At 52.1% G+C, this 20,720-nt stretch overlaps 1 protein-coding gene across 1 annotated transcript in view; it reads left to right on the top strand.

Moving 5' to 3' along the window:
* The window catches only part of WDFY4 (WDFY family member 4), a 243,414-nt gene that overhangs the window by 196,988 nt on the left and 25,706 nt on the right, over positions 1-20,720 (top strand). Inside the window, exons 47-50 of the mRNA XM_062214495.1 lie at positions 14,248-14,290; positions 15,941-16,060; positions 17,666-17,783; positions 18,444-18,553. Of these exons, the coding sequence (XP_062070479.1) occupies positions 14,248-14,290; positions 15,941-16,060; positions 17,666-17,783; positions 18,444-18,553 (391 nt within the window). The remainder of the gene's footprint in view (positions 1-14,247; positions 14,291-15,940; positions 16,061-17,665; positions 17,784-18,443; positions 18,554-20,720) is intronic.

Here is a 20,720-nt window from a genome sequence, read left to right as displayed (position 1 = left end):
TTCCCAGTGCCCACACAGTTCTGTGCACCAAATCCAGGAGCCAGAAACTCCATCCAGGTCTCCCACGTGAGTGGCAGGAACCCAATCACATGAGCCATCAGTGCTGCCTCCCAGGGTCTGCATTGACTGGAAGCTGGAGACCAGAGAGAGAACTGGGAACTGAACCCAGGTACTCGGATATAGAAGGCAGGCATCCAGCCAATGAGCTAAAGTCCCCTCCCTGGGCCATCTCTTAACAAGCCAAGATACAGGGGCTGGTGCTGTGGTGTAGTGGGCTAAAGCCTCCGCCTTTGGTGCCAGCATTCCATGTGGGCACCAGTTCGAGTCCTGGCTGCTCCATTTCCGATCCAGCTCTCTGCTATGGCCTGGGAAAGCAGTAGAAGATGACCCAAGTCCTTGGGCCCCTGCATCCACGTGGGAGACCAGGAAGAAGCTCCTGGCTCCTGGCCTCAGATTGACCCAACTGTGGCTGCTGTGGCCATTTAGAGGGTGAACCAGCAGATGGAAGTCCTCTCTCTGTAACTCTACCTCTAAAAATCAATAAATATATTTTTAAATAGATAAAAAAGAACTAAATGTGTGCACAAAAAGAGTTTTAAAAAAAGACATGATACAAATGTCTCAATAATTCAGGCATTCAAAAATGCAGGTGCTCCTTAAGTTACAGTGGGGATACGTCTTGATAAACCCATCCTAGGTTAAAAACATCATGAATCAAAAACGCATGGTGTCCACCTAACCTACAGGACATCCTGGCTGAGCCACACAGCACACTATAGGGCATAGGTGTTTCTCCCGACGACCACAGGGCTGACAGAGCTGTGCTGGCTCCGATCAGAGAGCAAAGCCCTCTGTACAGAACTGATCCAAATTCAAAATCCCAAGGACACCATCTGAAACAACCAAGAGACAGCCAAGAGAACAGCCGAAGCCAAGCCTAGACGTGTGTGCGTGCTCTCCAAGCTTATGCGTGGTCTGTCCGCTCCACTGTGCTGCTTCTGCCTTCTCCCCACTGTAGCAAACACCGCTTCCCCGGGGGCACACCACTGGCCCCCAAGGACATCAAGGGAAAGAGTGTTTTCTGGAACCCTAGCACTCCCAGGCTGAAAGCCACACTCACATCCGCAACAGAAAATCAAGCCACCCCTGCCCAGGTCCCCAAGAGGAACTGTTCCCATTTGGTCACCTGTGGGATTCTGATATAAAACCCACAAGTCCCGTGGAGTCCTTGGACCTGCAGGACAGGCCCCTGGCTTGGAGCCATTGTGATTTGTCATGGACTGGGAACCACGGGGACACTCACAGGCAGTCTGCTTAAGGGCAGAGGGCTTGCACTCCACCTGCAGATAGGGGTCATCTGTGTGGAGAGTGAGGAGGAGGTGCAGTGTTTGGCCACCGTCCCAGCAGGGGTCAGTCATGGAGATGTCCGACCGACCTCTTGGAGGGACCCCATGCAAAGAGGGGATCCTGAAGAAACCATTTCAGCTTGGTCTGTAGCCTGCACACTCCCCACCCAGGGGCTGGGACATAAGATGCTCCTTTTCATAGACAAGTACCTGGATGTACGGGGCATCTTCAGAGACTCATGGAGAACGCATGCTATCTTTTCATTCCATTTTTCCAAGAACTCTGAAATCCCCCATATATATCTAAATATATATATAAGCATATGAATTTTAATGATATTGTAATGGCATTAATGGAGCCATTTGACTGTAAGAGCTTGGACGCTGAGAGAGAGAAAGAAACAGTTTAAAGGGCATGCATAAATGCCCCAAGCCGGTTGACTTAATAGTCCCCATGTGGGCAGTGAGGAGACAGGGATTTGTGGCTCCTCAGCCTCTCTGGTGCCTGTGGTTCAACACAAGGACGGTCTTCCACTCGGAGAGCAATGACACGTGTGTGCGTGCAACACGGCCCTGGGACTTGAGCCACCTGCAGTCTCACCAAAGACCCAGCGACCGTTCCACCATGGAGGGCTGCTGGCTGCTCAGTGATGCTCCGAGGCTATGCATGGTGCCAGGAGTCTGCAGTGAACCTCATGGTCTCCCTTTTCAGATCTTGCACCTGGTAGGTTGCACCTCTGCTTCTCCCAAGCACAGGCTGTCCCCATGCACGGATCCAAGGATGCTCTCTCTCCACCCTGCCCTTCTCACCCATCCCACAGACAGCTTCACACAGCCCTCGCTGCTGCGTCGCACCTGTTTCAGCCCCAGAGTGACCCCATCCCAAGTGCTCTCCCGTGAAGGAGCAGCATCTGTTCCCATTGGACAGGGGAAGATGCTGCGGACAGTGGTTGGGGGTGGAGAGACGGTTGAAGGATTTATCCGAGTTCTCCAGCTGCCTTGTTCCAGAACTTCACGGGAGCAGTCATCCTGTTGCATTAGAGTTCCCGCTCCCGTGGCTCTAAAGCAGCGAAGAGAGTGTCTGTATGGAAATGGTCAGGCTCACTTCATTTGGCAATTATCTGGTTAATTTGATCAACACCACTCTAAGTGCCTTGCTGGGACACTATACATTTATAGCACTGTCGACCCTAATATTGGTTACTTCTCCTTAGCATCCATGTGGCTCTGTTATCTGTCAAACAGCCCACTTCCCCCTGGTGGATAATGAGAATTCAACTTTTATTTGGAGCAAAAGTTCCCAAGGGGTCCCATGGCCCAATAACAAAAGATTACGATTTCTTACTGGTTTAATAGCGTCTATTTGGTAATTCCGAGTGTACTCTGTTTTAATTGGATTTGTTAAAGGAACAAGAGGGAATAGGCGCCTTACAATTAAAATAAAATATTAAGATGATTACTTTAACAGACTAGAAATGCCTTGTTCGTCACCCATACAATCAAAACACACAACCCAACCTCACCACAAACAAAAGCCCGGAAGCCAAGGTGGACCTGGCACCTCTAAACCCCAGAGGATGAGCACTGATTCCATCCATCAGTCATTGCACCACCGTGATTTCAGTTCTTCACAGATGGGCGTTCTCATAGGCCCGCCTCCTAAGGAAATGACTCAGAGCCGCGGCAAAGTGGATGGGAGCGCAGGGGCCTTCGACCCAGCTGGCTGGGCCTCTGGCTCTGCAGTCAGCAAATGGGTGACTCTTGGGTGGTCTTTGGCTTCCGCTGATGTCAGTGAGATCATAACGATGGCTGCTTCTAAGGGTCAGGTGGGAGCAAGGGCGAGGGTCTTGGAGGCGTTGGCTGTGACTTGTGCTTGGGCGTGAGTTGGGGGAAGCACACAGCATGGATAAGGCAGCAGTTAGACCACCCTGGAGCCAAGACTCCAGGAGTCTGCCTCTGGTTGATGAGAGGAACAAGCCAGGGCATGGCCACGGTGGAGAAGGACTCTTCGCTGAAGTTCTTTTTTCTAGACATTTTCCTGGCTGCATTTCTCCAAACACTCCCCCAATAAGCAGATGTTGTTGTTCCGTGGCCCTCCAGAAAGTCGGCAAGCCAAGTATCTCCAGCATCACCAAGCGCTGTTGCCATGGTCTTTGCTCTCCACCGTTGTGCTTTTGCTCGGACTGGACCCCACGTCCGCCTCTTGGTAGCCATTAGTTTGGTTGTGCCTTGTGTATCTCCAGTTACCATTCTTCCATCTGATGTGTCTCCTTACAGACTGATGTCTTATCTTTCTAGGTGCCTTATGCTAGATCCTGTTCAGACATTTCCATAAGGTAGTATGAGTTTACTTTGGTGCAAAAATATTTTTGAAATCAATGTGTAGGTTTTTTTTTTTTTAATACGTGTTTTCCATAAAGTTTTTTGCCCTCGGGGAAATTCAGGTTGCCACTTCCACACCACAAATGTGCTGGTCACCAAGTGTGCTCCCATCCCTGTGTGGTGAACACTAGGGGAGAGAAGTGCTTTCCAAGTAGATACATGAGATGGCATGATGGGCAGGTGTGCCAGGAGTCAGAAGTGAGATTGGCAGCCTCACTGGAGAAGCTGGGTTAACTGGGTTGGGCCAAGGGGAGAAGGAAAGGCTCTCAGAGGCAGAGATGGACTCAACCACAGCAGAGGGATGGGATCATGCCGGAGACAGGGCTGAGAGCCAGGGAAGAGGTGGGGACCAGGCTGCTGAGAAGCCCGGGTGCCACTTCTAAGACCCTCTCCCCAGGAAACAGGAACTTCACTGTCCATATGACTATATCTACGACAGCGTCACCTATGATATTCTTAAAAGGAAATCATCCAGATATCTACCAACCGATACTTGGTTAAGTAATCACAGTGTAGTAGGGTGAAGATGACATAGAAACTGAAGCAAAACACAAACTCAAAATTCTCTACAACAGCTGTGAAATCCAGATGTAATCCGTGCAGAAAGCTGCAAACACAAGCTCATGCCCATGCTCACACACACACAGGCAGTGCCACCTCGTGTGTGTGTGTGTGTGTGTGTGTGTGTAAGAGAGAGATTCTGTAATATTGTACCAAGCACACTTAGGTCAAAGAAGAAACTCCACGGCAACAGTCCCTGGACAAAAAGGCAAGACGGGGCCAGGTGTGTCCAGGGCCTGGGCTCAGGTCCTGGCTCCCTGCTTCCTTGTACCGGGTAAGCTTCTCTGAGTGCCAGCGTCTCTGAACAAAATAGGGCCATGCAGTAATTGTCCTTGGGGCATGAGAGGCACTTGGTGAATGGCGCTTCAGAGACAGGATGGTTGCTAGCCATTGTCCCAGACATAGGGTCTGGGGAACACACTTTGCAAATTCCCAAACACAAAATCCTTGCAAACTTTACAACACTTGCAAACAATTCACCATGCTTTTACCAACCGTAAGAGGACTATGATACCAGCGATTTGTAGATACGATTATGCCTTTTTCCACTCGGAATATCTAGAGCTCCCCACAGTCCACGCCCTCATTCATTCATTCAACGCTTTTTATTTGGGTTGTGCTGTTGATCAGATCAGGGGACAGGCAGTAACCAAGGCAGATGCTATTGTGTTTCTTGTGAAACTTTCTGTCTTAGGGGAAAGCAAATAAAGACCCCCCCAAAAAAATCCACAGGAAACAGAATCCAAGGAGCATCTCAGTTGGTCTAAGCGTTCGGTAAAACATAGGAGCTGAGGATGTGCTTGAGGGTCAGAAGGGGATGCTGGAGAGGAGGAGGGCTAATTTAGACTGGGGCGTCCGGAGAGACCCTCTCTGAGTCACTGGCATAAGTGATGTTTGAGCTGCGACTCGAGTGCTAAGGATTTGGAGAAGAACAGCCCAGGAAGGGCGTGTTCCCTTGGGCCAAAGTCTGAAGCATGGGGAGAAGCCGGGGTGTTGGAAGAAAGGGGGTGCTGGAGTAGCCACATCCACTGGAGCAGCAGGAGCACGGGGCGGACAGAGAGTGGAAGAGGGGGCCAGCCACATGCTCAGGGGCAGGCAGCAACTTGTGGGTGGTCGCAAGGATTAGCTCATTGCTGGGAAGGCGACACATGGGCACTTCAGAATGCTCATGGAAAAATGAACTTTAAAAGACAAGATGATTTTGGTGCAAATAATTTTTAAATCCATGCTTTTTTTTTTTCATTTTCCATGAAATTTTTGAAGAGGTAGGTCGGGAGGGGCAGGCTGGGGACCTGAAGGCAGGGGAGTGAACAGAAGACAGGACTGGAAGGTTGTGTGCACTGAGAGGGTGGAGGAGAAGGGACCAAGTAGAATCAGGACATGGTGGGAGCAGAGTCGGTGGAACCTTCTAGACTACATGGGAGGTTATCAGGTCAAGAGACAACTCAAGAGCAGGATGGAACTTGGAGAAGCCCTGGGTATTGTCAGCACTGTTTCCTCCTCTTTATCCAGCACTGGTCTCATGTCTAAATGCTTTCGGAACAATATCTCATTTAATCCATCTGCCCTGCTCCACAGAGGAATCACCAAGTACTCCCTGTTCTGTCCCTTGGAGACCCAGAGTCTGCCTGACCCCCGTTGTCCCAGTTTCAGTGCCATTTGGCTGTACTGTGAAAATCTGGCTTTACTGTGTCAACGCTGGCTCCCTGGGTGGACGGGGGAGCCTTGGCGAGTCAGGTCCTGCAGGCGCTGGCGGGAGCTGGGCTAGCTCCTGCGGCAACTTTCACCCAAGTCTGGTCAAGCCTCAGCTCATTGTCCCGCACCCAGGAAGAAGGCACCAGGCACCACGAGCCCCAGCTCTGGGAGCTAAGCTGAGTTTCATTAGGTGAACACGAGATAGCGAGAGCAGGCAACTGAGAACCGGCCAGGAGCTGCGAGTCGGCCCGTCACAGCAGGTGGTACTTCCCACCCATCTAGAAGAATGTGGGCTTCAGTTGTGCACCTTGCATTGTCCTAGGGGCCCAGGGAACTCGGAAACGTCACCTAGCCTTCACATCCCTGTCACTCCTGCAGAGGGTGGGGGAAAGAGCTTGCAGAGCCCCCAGAGCAAGCTGGGGACGCCACACACCGGCCCTAGACTGCGGCGGCTGCCCAGACGCTCTGCAGGGGTCTCCCTTTCCTCCGGGAGGTTCAGAGTCCAAGCCAGCAGGCCTAGAAGTCACTGCAGCGTGGAGCCCAACACAGCTCTGCCCCTCCCTGAGTGTGTTACTTGGCACAAGTCTCTGCACTTTCTTCCGAGGCTCCCTTTTCTGGCTGTGTTCTGAACTTGGCTCCTGAGTGCGTTGCGAGCCTTCTGTGCACCAGATCCTTCACAAAGCAGTGAGACCACACGGCTTTTAACACAGCAGACATTCAGACCACGTATGTGGATGAGTTGTACTCATGCTGACCGCCGTGCCCACCCTGGCCTCTTACAGAAGCCACTGGTCACTCCTAGAATGGCCCGGCATGCTGCTTTTCATCTCCCGTGGAAGATACAGCAACAGCGGCCCGGAGAGGCCAAGGAACTTGTCTGAGGTCACACAGCCTCCCCGTGGAGGGCCTTCTTTTTCCCCACGACACCTGCTGTGGAACTTAACATATGCGATACAGTGTGTCCCCTGAAGACTCCCTCTTAGCAAGGCCCAGCTGAACCACTTGTCAGTGGGTTTCCAGGGTCCAGGATAATTTGTAGAACGTGTTTAGGGACCAGATTTCTCAAAAGACAGAAAACCCTCCTGCACTTTGGTAGACATGAGAGGGGATCTGCTGAGTTAGTGCCCAGCCCTCCGGCGTGAGCGAGCAGTCATATTTCAGTTGGCTTAGAGGGGCTGCCCGGTAGTTGCAACACTGTTCCCTTGATCTGGGAGAGAGACTGGAGCATGACCCCGGGGGCCTACAGATCAGCACGTCTCCCTCCGCAGGCTTGCCCAGGGACCCCAAGCTGTGTCCCCAGCTAACTGCTCTTCCTGGCTGGGGCTCAGCGCAAGCTCCCTCCTCTGCTAAATAATGCATTAGCAGGTGTCTGGGGTTTGTAAATAGAGCGCGCCGGGCGAACAGGTGTCTCCAGAGTTGCTCACTCAAAGGGAAGCAGAGCTCGAAGGGCAGAGTTTAAGCAGATCCATAATGGCAAGGCAGCCCCAGAGCAGACTTACCCCTGCGCGTCTCTCTCCTCCTGCTGCTCCGCTGTGAAACTCTGTCACCAGGCAACAAGGCGCCTGGCACCTGAGGGTCATTAGCATAATCTTGAGGTCAGCTTCCAAGGGAGGGGCCAGAGGCTGGGACCGAGGGTTGCCGGGATGCCCAAGCTTCCCTTCAGGCGTGGTCTGGCCTCTTGGATCCCCGGGGTTCTGGCAGGTGGTCTCTGACTCTGGTTAACCCGGCAGGATCCAGACAAGCTGCTTTCCATGGCAATGTGGGGACTGCAGAGGGCAGAGCCACATGGCCTCCTCCTGGGGACACATCTCTCAACTCCGGTGGCATCGGCTGCCCTGAGTGATCCTTTAGGGCCCTTCTCTTTCATCCACATACTTCCCTCGGCTCCTCTGAGGTTCTGTTCTGAGTGTTTATTTCGATTTAATTATTTCTCGACACTTTGTTTCTCTCCACACAGAGTAACTGTAACCCTCTAAACTGCAAGTCCATAGTCATTTTTCCCCCTCCGTGGATAGTACATTGTTAAATGCTAATGGGCAGCTTCTAAAATCTACATTGAAAATGGAGGTTTCCTATGTGAATTTTCCTTTAGTTTCCACCTTGGCAGTAACATGAATAAGGTTACAGTGACTTTAGGTATGCATTTGTGATCATTTTTTAAGTTTTTGTTTTTTAAATTTGATGGCCAGAAATTAAGAAAATCAGCAGAATGTGTTAAATAGTAAAGTTATTATTATGCAGCTAATAAAACATGGTAGAAAAAATAAGAAAATGCACGTGTAGAACTAAATATTAAAAATGATCTAAATCTCCCCACCCAGGCATATATTGGAAAATTAAGAATATCATTAACAAATAATAGAGATAATTTTAAAACTAAAATTAACTTAAGTAATAAAACTTTTGGAAAATGCAAAAAAGCAAAATAAAAAAGCTTCAATTTTAAAATAAAAATAAATCATTAAACAAGAGATAGCTTTATATGAATCCTGATGAATAAATTTTAATATTTAATATGGATGTATTTACTATTAATATTTACCCTTATGGAATATGAATATTTTTATGGTTTTAGTCCCAAAACAAAGTGCATCATTTAATTTAGGATAGTAAATGGATTTCAATGAGTTAGCAAATAAAAATAACTAGAAAATTTAATAATTATCCCAAATCCCACAAAACACACAGACATCACAAAACACACATACATGGAAATAAAATGAATATTTTTAAAGAAGAAAATATGTAAGGAGATAAATAGCTTTGTAAATGTAAACCTTATAAAAACTAAAACCACTCCTAGTTTCAGCACCTGGGCGTGAACTTCACACACACTGTCTGAGCTTGCAGACAGTTAGCACAGCTGCAGGGTCACGACACTCATGCTCATGGTTTACCTGAGTTGAGTCCACACACACACACACACACATTACTCCGCTTGTGAAGTAGCTCAGTTTTCACGCAGTTGGAGCTTTCTGTTGCTGTCGGTTTTTGTTTGCTTTCCTTGGGCTTCAGGGACAAGGCTGGCCCTTGGTGGAGGTGTGGTACTGGCAGGTGCTGTGAGAAGCTCAACGTGTTGAGCATTCAAAAGCACCTGCTCTGTGCCAGGCCTGAGGTGGGGGTGAGGGGAGTGGGGCACCAGAAATTCGTCTCCCACTCCCCTGCTGTGCACACCAGTTCCTTGCCCCGTGCCTTCCCTCCCTCCCCATCTCAACAGAGAGGACGGCTCCTTCATTGGGTCTTTGCAAAAATTAGGCCATCGGCAAAAAGGCTTTGCAACCTGAAATGGGTTAGACATTGATCAAGTGCTATGATTATTGTGTCTAGAACTGCGTGCAAGACTCTTCCCTGCTGGGGGAAATGAAGAAAGGTGGGAAGATACAACAGAGAGAGCCAGTTCTCCACCAACCCCAGGGGAAGTCTCTGGTCTGAAAGATTACATCAGCCACCTCACAGATTCCTCTTGACCTGCTACCTGACATAAGAGTCCAGGAGAACCCAAATTTGTGTTTCCAGCACGAATCTGTTGACTTCCTACAGGACAGCAGCGTCTCCCGTGCCCTCAGCAGCGTCAAATTTCTATTTTCCCTAGTGGGGATTCTCAACCAACAAAAGTTGTGCCCAGCCCTGCAGACAGGGTAGCCTCACTGGGCCACACTGGCTTTGTCTGAGTCCAGTTCTTCTTGACTTGCAAGTTGCTTTGGGAGTGGGGAGGCAGTGGTTTGAAGTTTCCCCTGTGGATGGATCCTCTGTAGACACCTGCTGGGCTGGGCCTAGACCTGGCCTCCAAGTCCCAGAGGTAAAGGGGGTGGGGAGGTGAGTGGGTGAGTGGGGAAGTGGAGACCCAGACTCTTGCCCTGAAACACTGCAGACTCCTCAGGAGACCCCAGGGAGCTCCCCACCAATGATGCCCACTGAGTTGACCAAGGAGCAGTGAGCGGCCCAGTCACAGCCTGCACAGGCAGTCTAGGGCCCTGACTCTCCATTCTTCTTCCTCCCAGAGGGTAGGCAAGGGAACAGCTCAAACATCTCCCACCGAGGGAACCACCTACCCAACCCTTTTGCAGACTCCGTCCAACTCACTGTCCTGGGAAGGTGTGGTCAAGCATTAGAAGGATGACATAGCCACAGTTCCTGGAGTGCATCCCCCAGTCAAGGGGTGGAGGCAGAATTTGGATCTAGAGCTCTTTTCCGGACCCCAGGAGGGGTCTGGAAACCCATGTGTTATTCCTGGCATCGTATGAAATCTGAAACTTATGTACAATGATTGACCAGGAAGTAGTCTCCTGTCTGAAATTTAGAATATTCACATAGACCCTTTCAAGGGTTCTGTAGCTGCTTTCAGATGAATATGATTTTTATAAGTGTGCAAGCGTGAGCACTCACATTTTGTTAGGTGACCCAGCACAGCTGGTGGTGGTGATGTCTCTTTCCGATGGGACCGACGATGATGGATCTCCCTCGGAGGTCATGCCGATGGGATGAGGAGTGGGACAGGAAGCACCTTCTTCCTCCTCATGTCATTCCACCTGATGGCAACATCACAATTGACCATGAGTGACATTCTAGAACCTTTCTCGGGGCAGTGCAGCCGGGGCTCACTCTCAGCTTTCTGATCCTGTCGGGGGTCGGTTTACTCCCCAGCTCTCTCTCCCCTCTTGAGTTCTAAAACAGAAGAGCACAATTAGCAAGGCATTGGCTTCCTACTCCATGGGCTCAAGGCTGTGGAAGGTTCCACACAGTGCCCTCTGCGAGGCGGTGGCCCTCACTGTCCCCAGCCTGGGCGCTGCTCTCAGTTACAGCCTACAGAGCTGGGGCAGGCGGCAGGGTCGCAGGTGGAGCCCGGGAGCAGAATTTTCACTAGGGCCTTTGCAAGCTAAAGCAGTGGATTTGACTGTGTTCTGTCTGGATGGTTGTTGGCTGTTCTTGGCCTGGATAAAACAAGCCGGATCAATGGCTTCTCCACTGGGGAGGAAGGAACTGAAGTCCAGCCTGGGAAAATTGCTTTCTGCCTGTGAAAAGTCTGAATTGGGTGCAGAGGGATGGAGAACTCCTGGGCAGAGGCTGTGACCATGGTGGGCTGTGAGGTGGTGGTGAAGAGGCACAGCTCCCCGCTGGGGCAGTTGAGCTGTCGGATTTGGTTCAGGCTGAGGCCTGCAGAGTCTCCCCAGAGTCCATGCAAATGAAGTATGTGGTGGGTGGGGTCTGGGCCCCTGAATGGGACTGTGCAGAGGGGCTGGGGGGAATGAGGAAATGAGGTTTGGTTGGTTGGAACCTCTTGAGCAAATCTAGGTCTTGGTAAACTCTCTCCGAGCCAGACAATGGCATTGCACGGGTCTGATTGGGATATTCTAACAGTAGAAGTGAACTTTGGTACAATGTTTTTGAGAGAATGATTTGGTAATAGGTAGCAACATCGAGAATGCTCAGAGCTTTGAACCCAGTACTTTCAGAGTTAGGATTCTATCTCGTGGAAACGCTCACGGAAGTGTCTGGAGCTTTATGTGCAAAGATGTTGGGGTACACATCCTTTGTGAGAAACAAGCCCATCCCCGGCAGGTCAGCCCACGGTGACACACCCATACCTGGTGTCCCCCAGCTATGGAAATGAATGTGGTAGAACAGCATGAGCCGGCCTCCATGGGTGCTGGTAGGCAGGTGAGGCAGAGAGAACTGTGCCTGTGTTATGTCCTATGGGAGATCAGTAGAAACAAAAGCCATGCAGGTAGGCAGGTAGATGTGCACAACATTTCTGGAATGTTCTAGAACCTGTAAACCATGGATATTTCTTGAGAGCGAGCAATGGTTTGGAGATACTTTCATTATCATAGCCTTCCTTGATGTTTGAATTTTTGAAACCACGTACTTTTATTACGTGATGATTCTCCAAAAAGTTCACAAAAACTGGAAGTAAAAGATATATTTATTTGTGTGCAGTGATTTTTGAAATCTGGGCCTACAAGGGGTCTTCAAAAGATTCATGAAAAATGTTCATAATGAAAAAAGCTGTATGGCTCTCACAATATCTTGCATCAAAATAAACTTGTCTTTTAATTCCATTTTCATGAAGTCCTTTTAAAAAGATTTATTTATTTATTTATTTATTTGGAAGGCAGAGTTATAGAGAGAGAGAGAGCTTGATTTTCCATTCACTGGTTCACTCCCCAGATAACTGAACAGCCAGGGCTGGGCCAGGCTGAAGCCAGGAGCCTGGAACTCCATCCAGGTCTCCCACATGGGTGCGGGGACCCAAGCACTTAAGCCATCTTCTGTTGCTTTCCCAGGCCATTAACAGGGAGCTAGATCAGAAGTGGAGCAGCCAGGGTGCAGACCAGTACTCGTATGGGATGCTAGTGTGTAGCAGGTGGTGCCTTAACCCACTTAACCCACAACGCCCACCCCTTCATGAAGTTTTTGAAGTTCTGCCCTAAGTCACAGGTCAAATGGGGGAAGTTTAGGGGCCACAGAAGGCAGAGTTACTGCCCCCAACCCTGCTGTGCACACCATTGGGACTTCGCCCCAGGCTGCACCTCAGGCAGAGTGACAGTGGCTGCAGAACCCTAAGAGTCAGTGAGGCAGGGTAGGGGGGAGAAGAGCTTGGGCAGTGGGCTTGCTGCAGGCCAGCGCAGGTCCCCAAACACCCCTGCCCCACAGAGCCCCAGAAGGCCGGGCCCTCCCCTTCCTTGTCCATGCTTTGGGATAGCAGGTCACCGTCGCGGTGTTCTGTCTCACAGTGGGATAGCAGGTCACCGTCGCGGTGTTCTGTCTCACAGTGGGATAGCAGGTCACCGTCGCGGTGTTCTGTCTCACAGTGGGATAGCGGGTCACCATCATGGTATTCTGTCTCACAGTGGGATGGATAGCGGGTCACCGTCACGGTGTTCTGTCTCACAGTGGGATAGCGGGTCACCGCCGTGGTGTTCTGTCTCACAGTGGGATGGATAGCGGGTCACCGTCGTGGTGTTCTGTCTCACAATGGGATGGATAGCGGGTCACCATCACAGTGTTCTGTCTCAGAGTGGGATAGCGGGTCACCGTCGCGGTGTTCTGTCTCACAGTGGGATGGCGGGTCACCATCACAGTGTTCTGTCTCACAGTGGGATGGCGGGTCACCGCCGCGGTGTTCTGTCTCACAGTGGGATGGCGGGTCACCATCACAGTGTTCTGTCTCACAGTGGGATGGTGGGTCACCGTCGCGGTGTTCTGTCTCACAGCGGGATAGCAGGTCACCGTCATGGTGTTCTGTCTCACAGCGGGATAGCGGGTCACCATCGCGGTGTTCTGTCTCACAGTGGGATAGCGGGTCACCATTGCAGTGTTCTATCTCACAGTGGGATGGCGGGTCACCGTCGCGGTGTTCTGTCTCACAGTGGGATAGCGGGTCTCCGTCGCGGTGTTCTCACAGTGGGATAGCAGGTCACCATCACGGTGTTCTGTCTCACAGTGGGATAGCGGGTCACCATCACGGTGTTCTGTCTCACAGTGGGATGGCGGGTCACCGTCGCGGTGTTCTGTCTCACAGTGGGATAGCGGGTCACCATCACGGTGTTCTGTCTCACAGTGGGATAGCGGGTCACCGTCGTGGTGTTCTGTCTCACAGCGGGATAGTGGGTCACCATTGCAGTGTTCTATCTCACAGTGGGATGGCGGGTCACCATCACGGTGTTCTGTCTCACAGTGGGATGGCGGGTCACCGTCGCGGTGTTCTGTCTCACAGTGGGATAGCGGGTCACCGTCGCGGTGTTCTGTCTCACAGTGGGATAGCAGGTCACCGTCACGGTGTTCTGTCTCACAGTGGGATATCGGGTCACCATCACGGTGTTCTGTCTCACAGTGGGATAGCGGGTCACCGTCGCGGTGTTCTGTCTCACAGTGGGATAGCGGGTCACCGTCGCGGTGTTCTGTCTCACAGTGGGATAGCGGGTCACCATCACGGTGTTCTGTCTCACAGTGGGATGGTGGGTCACCGTCGCGGTGTTCTGTCTCACAGAGGGATAGCGGGTCACCGTCGCAGTGTTCTGTCTCACAGTGGGATAGCGGGTCACCGTCGCGGTGTTCTGTCTCACAGAGGGATAGCGGGTCACCGTCGCGGTGTTCTGTCTCACAGAGGGATAGCGGGTCTCCGTCGCGGTGTTCTGTCTCACAGTGGGATAGCGGGTCACCGTCGCGGTGTTCTGTCTCACAGAGGGATAGCGGGTCACCGTCGCGGTGTTCTGTCTCACAGTGGGATAGCGGGTCACCGTCTCGGTGTTCTGTCTCACAGGAAACACTCCGGTTTCGACAGAAACATGCTGCAGAAGTGGCAGGTACAGTGGCTTCTCTAGAGCATGGCCCTGGGAATGCAAACCAGCCAAGCGCTCGCTCGGGTCCCGGGGACGGAGGGAGGAAGTGTGTGGAACAATCCAGCAGGCAGCTTGTTCTGTTAATTATCCCACATGGCCCACGTCTTTCCCCGCCAGGAACACAGTGACAGACAGCGATTTTTGCCCTGGAGTCAGAGCCGGGGAGTGAGTGAGTGTGTAGGCAGATGTGATACACACACACACACACATGCACATGCTCTCTCTCTCATACACACATGCATTCTGTCTCATACATGCACACTTATATACACACATGTGCACACATACATGTACACATGCACACTCTCACACACATGCACACACACACAATGCTCTCTCTCATACAGACATGCATTCTGTCTCACACATACATGTACACATGCACGCTCACACACACACGCTCTCTCACACACACACATACACACACATGCCCTCTTTCTCATACACACATGCATTCTGTCTCTCACATACATGCACACTTATATATGCACATGTGCACACATGCATGTACACATGCACACTCACACATGCTCTCTCACACACACATGCTCTCTCACACACACATACACATGCTCTCTCTCATACACACATGCATTCTGTCTCACACACACATGCACACTTATATACACACACGTGCACACATGCATGTACACATACACACTCACACATACATGCTCTCTCACACACACACATACACATGCTCTCTCTCATACACACATGCATTCTGTCTCACACACATGCACACTTATATACACACACGTGCACACATGCACATGCATGTACACATACACACTCACATGCACACACAGGCTCTCTGTCTCTCTCTCACACACACACAGCAGGAGCAGGGGCATCTCCACTTGTTCCTGGGAAGATACAAGTGGTCCCAGCCCAGATGCGCTGACATTTAGCCCAGGGCTCCCAGTAAAGAAAGGGACCCCAAGAGAGCCAGTCCTAAAGACGACAGGACTGCGAGAGAGTCACTCCTGGTCACTCACGTCCCTTTCCACAGAGCAGGCTGAGGAGAGGAGAGACCCAAAGCACAGAGGTCCCATATCCAAGCCGATATCCATGTTGTATGGGACCTGCTCATTCCCTGGGTGGTTTTGCTGAATTCTCTCCTACACCCAGAACCTGTCACCATCTGTGACTATTCCTCTTAAGGCAGATGGCCTGGCAGCGTAAGTGTTACCTCCAACAGCCAGGGGCAGGGGTAGGGCAGACATCTAAGTTGCGGAAGAAGGAAGAGCATCCAGCCCCTTGGCCAGGCCTGCAGCTGCTTTTTGCAGCCATAAAGGGGTCAGCAGTAGGTTCACGCACAGCACCTGTGCCATGATGTCCATCAGCGGTTGAGCATGGCCCACAAGAATGCTTCATTGCGGTTTGGATGGCTCGGCTGGTTTTCCTTGTCTTCCGTGACCACCTTGCCTGCATTCATATTGATGATGAGGTGTGCCTGCCGGAGCAGCTGCTGGCTTGGGCACAAGATGTACAAGAAAGAAGCCAGGTGCCAGCTTGAGGGGCTCCTGTGGAAGGCTGGGATCAGCACCTTGCCCCCCCTCCCCCGAGGGGAGGCAGACTGCTTGGCCCATACCCTCTTCGTCTCTTCTCTAGAAAAGGGACATCAGCAATTTCGAGTACCTCATGTACCTCAACACCCAGGCCGGCAGGACGTACAATGACTACATGCAGTACCCCGTGTTCCCCTGGGTCCTGGCTGACTACAGCTCCGAGGTAAGGCATCCACGTGGGAGCTGCACGGGGCTCCCGAGGCCACACAGAGCTCCCTCGGTGAAGCCCCAGAGCCTCTGCGAGGGGTTCAGTGCTCGGCCCTCATGATGTCACTGCAGCCTGGGTTTCTGTCCCAGATGTACCTGTGCAAGGGTCCCCACGACCAAACCAACTGTCCCCATAAGCCCAGAGGGCTTCCTGCTCCCTCACCCTGATAGAAGCAACTGCTGTGCACCCACAGTGGGGTGGAGTGGCTGTCGGAAGTGAGGTGGGGCATGGAGCTCATTCCTGAATCAACAGAGATAGAAAGGGGGTGAGGGAGAGCGAGAAAGGGAAAGAGAGACAAGCGGAGACAGCTCAGCCATGGAGTAGGGTCCTGACCACCAGGCTGTGGCTACCTGCACGGTGCTGGGTTGTGTGTCAAGGACAGAAGGTCCAGGTCCCTGGCCAGCGCTGCCTGGGGCTGCGTGCTCGCCACACCCCCGGGATTTGGGCAAGGGAGGGATTCATGCGGGTCCCCTTGGCCACGCAATGCATCTAACGCAGCAACCATCTGCTCACCAGCCACCTGTGTTCCCTTCTTGTACAAAATGTCCACCTGAGCCCCAAGCCTTTCAGACACAAAATAGTGTCCATCCCCAGCCCGGACGCATGCCTTGCCAAGTGGGAGTTTACCAAACACTTGTATTTTTAATTTTGGATTATTTACTGGCCTTTGAAAATCGGGTCATGTCTCCTAAAACAAATGTGAATTTCCAGTATCATCAGGAGCCGTGGCCACAGCGAGCCACTCCAGCCTGACAGATTGGTTGTGGCTGGAGGCCGGGATGCCACACACTCTGTCCATCAGTCCCTGGGGCTGAGGAGCGGCTGTCTCCCGCCTGCCCCTGTCTAGCCCCTTTAAGAGCCTCGGGGACGGGGAAGCCGCGCTCCTCTCAAAGAGCTGGGCGATTCCCTGCCCGAGCATCCTTGCTCCCCTGCTAACACACGGCAGCCTCTTCTCCAAGGAGACAGGTCTCCAGGCCCCCTGGCCCTGGAACTTCCCCAGTCTCCTCTGCAGTGAGTTCCCAAGGTCAAGGGTGGAGTGGGGCTGTCACTGCTCAGAAGGGAGAGGCCTCCTTCATGTCCTCCCCTAACTGATGACTTCAGGCATCCTATAAACCTGGATGCTTAGCAGGGACCCTGAAGCATTGGAATAAATGACTCCCTGAGGGCAAGAGCCGAGTGCCTGATAGCCACACAGGATTGGCTTGGAAGTCTCTTTCCGGGAACAGGTGGTCGCGGTCTGACTTTGGGTCAGCTTGCAACAGGCTCAGCCTGAACTCAATCTTCCCAACTTCTTACTCTGCATCCCTCCCCTGTGAAGTCTCCGTGGATCGCTGGCTCCAGGGCCATAAAAACTCAGCATGCCAGCTAATGACCAGAGCGGGGGCAGGCCAAATGGCAGTAAACCCATAAAAAGAGCCATAAAACTAAAGGAGCGTGGCTCCCGGGGCTCCCAAGGGCTGGTGGCTGTGGCAGGGGGTGGGGGTCGTGGGGGAGGGTGGGTGGGGCCGTGGAGGTGGAAGGGGAGGTTCACTCAGCTGCACATGCACATCTACCTTCTAGACGTTGAACTTGACAAATCCCAAGACCTTCCGGGATCTTGCAAAGCCCATGGGGGCTCAGACCAAGGAAAGGAAGCTGAAATTCATCCAGAGGTTTAAAGAAGTGGAGAAGACTGAAGGTGGGCAAGATTATAATTCGATTGTGGTGGTGTTGTTCGGTGCTGTTCTGAATGCCTTGAAATGACCCTTGGTAACAGTTGGGGCAGTCCATCCCCGAGCCTGCAGATGACCGATCCAGGGGTGAGCACCCTGGCCGCATGTAGGAGTGGCCTGGGGAGCTGTGGACGTTCCGTGTGGACCTTGTGCCAGCCCAGATGTACTTGGCATTCATCTGGGTGAGGGCTGTTCCAAAAGTTCATGGAAAACACACACCGTGCAAAAGCGACGCATGTTTTTTTGCAAAAACATCAAATATTTTTTTCATCCAAACTGAATTTTTCATGCTATTTTTCCACATTTTTGAAGATCCCTCGCACAGTGAACCCATGCGCATGGGCAGGAAATGGCACCTCAGAAAGTGTTACCCACTCGTTCCAACAGCTCAGCCTGCGGACAGCGGAACCCACCCCCGTCTGCCCCCAGAACCTGGTCCTCAGACCGTGTCCACCCGGCCGATGCTGACCACACTCGCACACGCCTGTCGTGTTTCCACTTGGCTGCACCCACTTCCTAAACGTCAGCTTTTTAAAACCTTCCTCCCTAGGAGAGGGACGCCCGCGTCTGCCACCTGCACCAGCACAGGTCGGGGAGCCACTGTCAGACATGTCCTTTCTTTGCAGGAGACATGATGGTCCAGTGTCACTACTGCACTCACTACTCCTCAGCCATCATCGTCGCCTCCTACCTGGTCCGGATGCCACCCTTCACCCAGGCTTTCTGCTCTCTGCAGGTGAGCGTTGCCCCGCACACACGTGCACACACGTGCACACATATGTGTACACACACGCACATGCACGCACACAATGTACACACACATGCACGCACATGCAGGCACACATGCACACCCGTGCACGCACATGCAGGCACACCATGCACACACGCATGCACACAAACACACTATATCACACAGACCGGGAGCTGGGCTTCAGCCGGGGATCCTCACTTGATTTCTGGCTCCCCTTTTTCTGGTTCATGCAGAAGAAGCACAAGCTTCATCAGTCACTCTTGCCCACGTGTCCAGCAGAGTCCGAGATACTGTCAGAAATATACTTGGCAGGAGTAAGATTTGGTGGACAAGGCAGAGTGGGGGTCTTGGAAACTGGAAAGGCAGGCGGACGGAGATTAGGAAAACTAGCGGGAGAAGGAATGGTGTGACGAGTACAAGTGAGGACTTCAGAATGGGGGGTCTGGGCTAAGGACAGTGCAAAGGCCCGGGGGTGCGCCACAGTGTATGCAAAGACTGGACAGTGCAGCTGAGCCAGGGCCAGAAGCTGACCAGCTCACACGTTATGTCAGCTCTGGCTGCCGGCTCTCACAAACGAACACACGGGATGCCTCGTTCTGCTTCAGCGCTTTTCACAGACACGGTGATTTCTACTGAAAGAGCATCTGCTCTCCGAAATTCAGATTTACCTGGGTATTTCCAAATGTCAAAGGAAAAGGTAGAATTAAAAGGTAGATACATCTCAATGCTAATGATGTTACCACACATACGTGGTTATTTTTATAACGTGCATTTTCCATGAATTCTTTGAAGAGCCCTTGTATACACAGATTTCCAAAATGCTTTGCACCAACGTTAGCTTGTCTCTCAATCCCACTCTGTGAGCTTTTGGAGGCAGCCTCCTGTTTCATGAGTGAGCTGTGAGCTAGGCTGGCTCCTGCATGGGTGGTGGTGCTCATGGTAGACTCCCCCTGGGCAGAACTGGAAGAATGGAGAGTTCACTTCCTCTGTTCTTCCAACCCCATCACCGGGACCCTGCTTCCCAGGGGCGCATCGTCCCTTGTGAATGGAAAGAACCCTGGGGTCATCCAGTGGCTATCAGCAGGCTTGGCCCACTCCCAGCTGTACAGGCAGACCCAACCCTGACCTTGCAAAGGTCCTCTGGAGGTGAAGGCACGAGCTATGGTGGGCAGCAGGCCTGGCTGTGACACCTGAACATCTCAGAGAATCACGAATGTCCTAGGAACTGTGTTGTGGTGTGACCTCGCCAGCACGGTCACTCTTTGCAGACGCTCGGGAAACCTTGACCTTAGGGATACTCAGAGACCGCTGAGCCCTGGGCCAGGAGCAGGTAGGCACAAAGTCAAGGCATCTTCTACAGTAAGGAGCCAAAACCCTCCTGTCTACTCTTGGTGCAGCTTTTCTCGCCTGCTCGTCTAGACATTGGATAACCCCCCTCTCGCTGGAAATTCACTCAAAAATAATAATCGTGCTTCCCCTGAGTCGTTCTCAGGCAACAAGCATTCTAAGTCAGTTTGGAGAACAAATGGTCCCAGCGCGGCACCCCGTGCCAGGAATCCCATCCAGATGTTGCTCATTAATCTACAAGAAACGATGATCATGTGGACGACGGCGGTGGGGGAGCCCGCGACTGCTTGGCAGCCAGGGAGCTCCACTGCGTGCCCCTTAGGATGCTTCCACGGCTTCCCCTCGCCCCTTCGGGTGGTTGCGTTAGGGCTGGAAGCCCCGGTCTACCTGTCTACCTGTCGTGAAGGGTCTCCCTCACCTTGGGAAGAGACAGACAGAAATCACAGCAGCTACGGCTGCGAGATCTGTGTCCCAGCCCTGCCCCTGAATGCACGGGGAATCTTCTGCAAGTTATTCTACCTCCAGCAACGAGGGTTAATTACGCACATCTCGCTGGGCTGTTGAGAAGATTAAGTGAGAGAGCACGGGGAAAGCCCCCAGCTTGGGTGATCCGTCAGTTAGTTCCCTGCCTCTCTCTGCAATCAACCAGAGCTCATCCGAACAGCTCCCCACACACACCCCCCGCTTGTCAAGTCGGGCTCCTCTGGGTTGAGCTAACCAATTGCAAGCTGAACTGCTTCAGAGTGCTCCAAGGTGTAGCGTGAGCCCGACCCAGCAGGTGTGGCGCGTGCTCACAAGGATACCT

Source organism: Lepus europaeus, chromosome 17 (assembly GCF_033115175.1).
Source record: "Lepus europaeus isolate LE1 chromosome 17, mLepTim1.pri, whole genome shotgun sequence".
Classification (NCBI taxonomy): Eukaryota; Metazoa; Chordata; class Mammalia; order Lagomorpha; family Leporidae; genus Lepus; species Lepus europaeus.
The sequence above is the reverse complement of the archived record's forward strand: the minus strand, read 5'-3'. Positions and strand labels throughout refer to the sequence as shown.